The 7,500-nt window shown below is 37.0% G+C and overlaps 1 protein-coding gene across 2 annotated transcripts in view; it reads left to right on the top strand.

Moving 5' to 3' along the window:
• LOC138042903 (tubulin gamma-1 chain) overlaps nucleotides 1-7,500 on the top strand; it is an 18,137-nt gene that overhangs the window by 4,076 nt on the left and 6,561 nt on the right. Inside the window, exons 3-12 of one of the 2 annotated variants that reach the window (XM_068888969.1) lie at nucleotides 1,570-1,631; nucleotides 3,994-4,047; nucleotides 5,423-5,536; nucleotides 5,751-5,819; nucleotides 5,907-5,986; nucleotides 6,082-6,127; nucleotides 6,811-6,891; nucleotides 6,998-7,084; nucleotides 7,182-7,227; nucleotides 7,324-7,427. In XM_068888969.1, the coding sequence (XP_068745070.1) occupies nucleotides 1,570-1,631; nucleotides 3,994-4,047; nucleotides 5,423-5,536; nucleotides 5,751-5,819; nucleotides 5,907-5,986; nucleotides 6,082-6,127; nucleotides 6,811-6,891; nucleotides 6,998-7,084; nucleotides 7,182-7,227; nucleotides 7,324-7,427 (743 nt within the window). Of the gene's footprint in view, nucleotides 1-1,569; nucleotides 1,632-3,993; nucleotides 4,048-5,422; nucleotides 5,537-5,750; nucleotides 5,987-6,081; nucleotides 6,128-6,810; nucleotides 6,892-6,997; nucleotides 7,085-7,181; nucleotides 7,228-7,323; nucleotides 7,428-7,500 lie in introns of both variants that reach the window. The other variant, XM_068888958.1, reaches the window with a different exon arrangement.

Here is a 7,500-nt window from a genome sequence, read left to right as displayed (position 1 = left end):
AAATAAACAGTAGTTTCAAAAATTATATTTTTCTGCATTCTTTTACATCTGTGCTGTGGATCACAGTAAGAATTTAAATTTAAGGTTGATAATACTTTGTCACAGAAAAATACAACCTTAGAAAAAAAGAAGATACTTGATTGGAGAATACCAAATTCCCATACAAAGATTACTCTCCATTTATCAAACTAATAGACCATATTCGCATTCTCAGTATTGGACTGGAACTAGCTTGCAATGGAGGCTAATGCGGGGGAATCTTTTCAAATGCAAATACATTTTAATGTATTCCCCCGCATTAGCCTCCATTGCAAGCTAGTTCCAGTCCAATACTGAGAATACGAAAACGGTCTATTTTAAATGTAATTAACCCATTGACTCCTGGGGGTTCCCTATTGATGAGTAAAATCGTTGGGCTGGTTTAGTCTTCAATGGGTTAAAACGTGTACGTATTTGACATTTGCACATAGTACAAGTCACTTCGAAGATATAAGTGGTACAAGTGATGTAAAAGATGAAACATGAAACTGGATACAAAAGGTGCATGCATAATGTTCAATAGGATACTATTTTAATATTTTAATTTATTCAATGATTGTGTGATGCACAGTTCTAGAATATCAAAATTAATATAATATGATCCAGTAACAGTCTCAATGTTGATTGGCAGACAGGTGGTCTGTAACTCTCCTAGAGATTTGTTTCTCTTCCAGAAAAGGATTTTTACAGATTTTAGGATATATCTATAGAATGAAGTACTGGATCTGGAGAGATTAATAGCTGCGGTTACACTAGCCATTTTGCCCTTGGGTAAGTGGCTTTTTCCCACGGGGAAGCAATTTTTTATGTGTAACCAATCTGCCCAAAGGAAAATTTTCTGTGGGAAATTTCCATGGATACGTCAAAAAGAACAAAAGAATTGCCCATGACAGTTCCAGATGTAAGTCTTATGGTTAACAAAACCCCAAAGTGGCTCAACCAATCACAAGATTGCCGAACGCGAGGAAAATACATGCTGTGATGAACTGTGTAAACAACTGCGGACGTGGAAATACCCAAGCACGCCTTTTCTGGCCAGCAGCAAGTCGACGTCTAAATTATAAATTGGAGAGTTGCAAGGACTAGAGAAAGCGTAACTGAAGTCGACGTCTTTGTTGCCTTCTTAAAATGAAGCGATGAATCGCTGAACTTAATTGAGGTGGACAGTTTAAGAGAAGCGCCGATCGTGACAATTACCGAAAATAAGCCAAAGAAAAGTTTGTCGTTCAGATGTAGATCTTCGATGTTTACTTTTTTTTTAGATCTTTAATTTTAATGTATTTTGTATTGTAATTAGTTTTTCAAAAACCATTTAGTGGAAAAACTAATAAATCTCATCTTGTCTTATCTTAAAGGTAAGTTTCCCACCAAAACAGGCCAACGCTTACCTTCCCCTTGGGTAATTTACAAGTGTGTAACCGCAAATGGGGAGTCGATCATAACCCAGGGTAAACCCAAGCCGTAACCCCAAGGTTCCCCATGGGCAAGAGGTCTAGTGTAACCGCACCTAATATGTATTATGTCTTACAGATGGAATCCTTGAGGACTTTGCTACTGATGGCACTGACAGAAAAGATGTATTTTTCTATCAGGTCAAGTCTCTTTTTGTAAAATTTACTCTTTATCTGATTCAAATTATCATCAATTCTAGCAAATAATAATAATAATAATTGTCACGCTAATCGTCATTGCAAGTACAGCAACAACGCAGCTCATCAAGGTAGAAATGAAAGCATACTATGGCGCCTCTGGCTGTCGCTATACGGTCCATGTGTGACCTTGGAGCACAGCTTACAGCTAGCTGGAATCAGCTGTATGCTGGTTTTTGTTGAGGGGAGAAACCGGAGGACCCTGAGAAAAACTCTCAGAGCAGAGTAGAGAACCAACCCAAACTCAACCCACTTATGGTATAGGGTCCAGGAACCAAACTTGGGTCCCATTGGTGGGAGGCGATTGCTCTCACCACTGCGCCATCCCTGCTCCCTTATGTTATTGAAAGCATCCCACATCATTTTATTTTTGTAATTTATTTAAAGATCCTGAGCATGATTGAGCCTGTCAACAAAACAAATGAATAGTGGTAAAGTGAATCGTCCAATGCTAATCGTCTAATGCTATGTCACTCTGCCATGACTTTCGTGAGCATCAAATTGGCTGAAGAGCAGTAAATTTTAAACCCTGATTAACACTGACATTGATACAGTAATACTCTGAAACACTTTAAAAGGCAACAAGGAGAGTCATTCAATCTTTAAAACTTACCGGTATCTTGTGGAAAAAAGTTACAACTAGCCAACAAAAGTTAAGATACAAAAATTTGGTTTTATCAACGGAGTTGATAATGTAAATTGGCCACCGTACAGAGAATCTCTGTAGGGTGGCCAGATTACAAAATTTATCAACTCCATTGATAAAACCAAATTTTGTATACTACTTCCCCACCGCCGCAGCACCACAGTTTCTTCAGAAACTACCCCCTTCATTCAAAAGTTAAGATAACCACTGCTTCATTTTGATTCTTAGAAGACATAAAGTGCTACTATGACCAAAAACATCAATAATATTCTTCTTCTTTTTCTTTGGATTCAAGACTACTGGTATGTTAAGTAAACACTGAGTGACACAAGTTTTAAGACTTGATTTCACAAAACCACTTGTTTATTTTAACTGAAGTTTTCCTATTTAATGGTCTGCCATCACTAACTTTAAATTTAGAGAAAGCTGGATCAAGGAGAAAATGACATCAAAGACTGACACCAAAGACTTGGAAGTTTAAGAATGTGTGGAGTGAAGTGAAGTTATTAGTCTCTCCCCTTCAGGGCTTTCAAGGACTAATTTACAATGCTTTTTGTGGGGAACTGAGACTGGCCGGACTGCTTTTTATGCAGTTTACAATTAATTTAGGAAGTGAAAGATTTCCCTGTCCAGATGAAGGCCAGTCCACAACACAGGGGACAACGTGTGTGTATATGTATGTGGCTGAATTAATGTGCAGCACAGGAGTTTTAGGCTTTCAGACTTTTAAACTCGTGTTTTGCACATATAATAACAATAATAATAATAATAATCTGCATTTACATGTATGCACTTAAATTATAAGCTAGTGAGTAAATTACCTCACTTTTCCCTAGACCAATAAGTTTTGAAGGTGAGTAGCTTCAATGGGGAGCTGTGAAATCCAAAACTAATTACACTCAAAGTAAACAGCTTTTGGATAAAAATCAAAGCTCAAAATTTTACCAGTCAAGTGTTAAGCAAACACACTTTGAAAATGTGAAGAAAAAGAGGATCGAAGTGATTTTTTTTAATAATTTAGGAGCACTTTCAAGGAAAGACAGCAAGCTGGACTTTAAAATAACTAATTGTGCCCTAAAATTTGGTGATATGGATACAAATATAAATAAAATCCTTTCCTAAGAAGTTTGAAGAAATTTGCATGTGTTAGTCCTGATGAGGCCAAACACCCTCCTCAGTTGGCATAAATCTCCTCGTCATATTCCATATGCCTGACCATCATCTGTTGGTGTGGTTGTTTATCAAATGAATGTACACAAGAAAGTTTGCTATAATAATTAAAAATGTGAATATTATTTATTTATTTTTTTAAGATGAAAGCAAGTGTCACCTAAATAAATAGACAGTAAAATTAATACACGAAAGATACCATGCATCGTCAAATGGGAAGTCCAAAAAGTTTCAAACCCCAGATGGGATTTGAACCCACAACCCTCCATGAGCTAGAACGGATGCACTAACCACTGAGCTACTGGAGATTCTGTGGTGAGCAAGGGTGAAATGTGAGTATGGTCTACGACTGCATCATGCAGTCTCAAAGTGGTTAGAGCATCCGTACTAGATCATGAAGAGTTGTGGGTTCAAATCCCAGCCAGAGCTTCTTGTAATTGCACTCAACTTCATCCAGTAAATGCTAATTGTCAGGTGAATATTGCATAGGCTGATGATGAACACTACATTCCAAGGGCGGTTTTACTGGATTTAGAGCCAAGGGTAAGACATGTAATTATTTCATATCAAGCTGTAAGTAAGAAACATTGAAAGAGCAGAGCTTTACCATAGGTTGCTACATGTATCATTCAGCTAGCTTATATGTTATAATAAAATTATAAGGGTTAGAATTAAATGCTTTATCATTGGCATCTGTCTGTGTTTGCATGGCTGGGATCAAAGGAGAAGGGACAAAGTGACCAAATGACTGGAAGAGAAATAGTATTATTTAGATAAATGCTCAAAAACATAATTAAAAAATTACTTGTGCACCCCATGATCTCCCCTTTAGGTGGTTTGTAGTAACTTCACTCTGCATCATGCGACATGTGTCATGCACATTTGGAACCATACATTGGCCCCATGGATAGTCTTCTGCAGTGTAGGGTTAGGGTTAATCTTAGCCTTCCCAATTGCTTGCAAAATGACTTGTTGAATTGCCTGTATCCAAGAACATCTTAATGTTGTATTATCAACAGGATAGGAGCTGGGAGCAGCTCTGGATAGTTTTCTGACAGAAGGTTGCCATAGAGAGGTCCCCTGGGATCCTGTATTTTGTATCCATCTGTGTCCAATGACAATGTCCCTCAGGATCACATTGTTAGTCCACAATCTGACCATTTTTATGGCCAGGATCAACCTTAGGTTGTGCATAACGATAAGGGCTGAGTCATCTTCTCTGTAGTCTCTGGCAGTGAATTCAAGGCCTAGTTGCTGAAAGCACTGTAGGCACTAACTGGGGTAAACACTCGTGAGGGGGGAGGGTGGACGTTACTGCCATATATGGGCTATATAGGTATGTGCCGTTGTAAAGTGTATGATTTTCAAGCGGTTACTCTAGGATAGGGTGTATGTAAATCTTAGTGAGAGTGTTTGTGTGTAGAATAGGTTATCATTTTTCACGAAACTGACCAGTTGGTTGAATATTTAACTAGACTAAGGAAACCAGGAATTGCCGCCCAAAAATATAAAAAAATCAAATTGGCAAAGTTTAAGTTTACACAACTCAGCCTCAACAGTGTTGATAGATGGCTATCATAGAACACTGAAGTGGGTTTCCTTCCATGGCTGAAGTCCAGAGTGGCATCTGAGATGGTGTCCTCCTAGGGGTGCAATTACGAATGACGTACAACTTACCATTCCATTTGTTTGCTGTTATACACACTCTAGGTGTTTTCTGCGTCTGCAGTCAACTGGATACGTTTGCATAGTTGTAGCCAGTAGTTGTTGGTGCATTTTAGCTTTTCTCTGCAATTACTAATTTTGAGAATTTTCTCCAAAGTATTAAACATCAAATTTTGATTCCCAAGACTGAATTACAAGTGTTGTTTGGTGAGGACTTAAAAAGCTAACTTATGCTTTTTTGTGTTCTCCTAAGGTTATAGATACAATTACATCTTCACCATATGCTAATCTGTACAATCCAGAAAACATGTACACCTCAAAACATGGAGGAGGAGCTGGTAATAACTGGGCCAGTGGCTATTCACAGGTTCAGTACTATTTAAGTATTTGTTATTTATTGTTTTTTGATGATGAAAATGTTCTTCAGAAATAAGCGTGATCTTAACAGTAATCTAATGTGAAGTTTGAGTGTGCTTAATGAGATATTCCTTTTTAAAACATTCTGTTTACCAGTACATGCACAGTTAAAAAGGAAATTAAATTCTTGGGATGAGAGCCTAATTTATTCTCACTAATTTCAGGCCGAACGTCTTCATGAAGAAATGTTTGATATCATTGACAGAGAAGCTGATGGAAGTGACAGCTTGGAGGTAAATTGGCAAAGCAAACGTTTACACAGAAATTTGTTTTTTGCTTTCTTTAAGAAAACGTCCCCACTGCTTGTCTTTTATTTAAAGGGCTTTGTAATGTGTCATTCGATTGCTGGTGGCACTGGATCTGGTATGGGCTCATACCTTTTGGAGAAACTTAATGATAGGTAAAACTGAAAACTTGGTATCTGTGATTCTCTAATAAATCATGTCCAAAGCAGAATACTGATATCTTAAATAACTTATCTTTTCCTTTCCACAGGTTCCCAAAGAAGCTAATACAAACATATTCAGTGTTTCCTCAACAGGTGGAAGACTTTTTAACAATGCCTTATCCTTAGCTTGATCTAAATAAGCCAAAAGAAACTTAAACCTGTAGGCTAGTCCCTAATCAATTTACATTCAATCTCTCGCTGTTTCACTAGTTCAAGGTTTCAAGGTTTCAAGGTTTTTATTTGCCATGATTACATATAATGTATCCGATTTATTAAAGAAAATACAAAAAATTGTAAAAAAGGCAAGGAAGGCCATAAAGAAACTATAAGAGCTTATGGAGCTATGGGCTTCCTCAAATTAGACTAAGAAATGAAGTTTAAGATAGCACTGGGATGTAATACAATATATTATTAAATAGACGAAAGAGTGCACACACACACACATTTATCCACAAAAATACAAAAGCGTAAATACGTCGAAGAATTTGATGCCACTAACGATAAAGAAGAAATCTTTTAAGGTTTTTGCAAAACTGAGCGGTATCCAGATGATTTAATTTGACTGTCAAGAGAATTGAAAAATTTAGGGCCTTGAAAGTGGATTGAAAATTTTCGTATATTAGTTCGAACTAAGGGATTATAAAAATTGGAATTGGATGATACTGCATTGGTGTAAAGGTTCATCTTCTGCTTGCCTCTCATTACAAGCTCTGCTCTCAGGGCTTCCTTAGGTTCTGTGCTGTACTAATACAAAATCATTTTTTATCATTATGTAGGAAGATTTCAGTGATGTTGTCGTGCAGCCATATAACTCAATTCTAACTCTCAAGAGACTTACCCAGAATGCAGATTGTGTGGTCAGTGAAACTCTGCAATAGATTAGAGGTTACCGGTAATGCTTTACATTTTCCCTGATTGGTTAAAATGAGTGTGTGATTTTTGGTTCTACTGCTTCTTTTTAAGGTCGTACTTGATAACACAGCTCTGAACAGAATAGCTGCAGACAGGCTACACATTCAAAATCCAACATTTTCTCAAGTTAATCAACTGGTATATGGTCAATATGTTCTCATGGCCTGAATCACTGTTTAATGTAAAGTTGATTATTTGCAGTTACAATATTTTTTATTGTCAATCTTTAATTTAGGTTTCCACAATAATGGCGACAAGTACAACAACACTGAGGTATCCAGGTGAGAAAGAGATAATATTAATGTTTACAAACAGGGCTGCTGGGAAATGTGATACTCTTTGGCAGCTAAGCCATAGGTTGCAAATCTATCTTTCAGGTTACATGAACAATGATCTCATTGGTTTGATTGCATCTCTCATTCCCACTCCCCGGCTTCATTTCCTTATGACTGGTTACACTCCTCTTACAACTGACCAGAAGGTATAAACCTGAAACTGGCTCATTGTATTTAATTTATTTTTTCATTAATATTATTTTGTTGTTGTTGTTTTTA

Source organism: Montipora capricornis, chromosome 1, assembly GCF_036669925.1.
Source record: "Montipora capricornis isolate CH-2021 chromosome 1, ASM3666992v2, whole genome shotgun sequence".
Lineage (NCBI taxonomy): Eukaryota > Metazoa > Cnidaria > Anthozoa > Scleractinia > Acroporidae > Montipora > Montipora capricornis.
The sequence above is the reverse complement of the archived record's forward strand: the minus strand, read 5'-3'. Positions and strand labels throughout refer to the sequence as shown.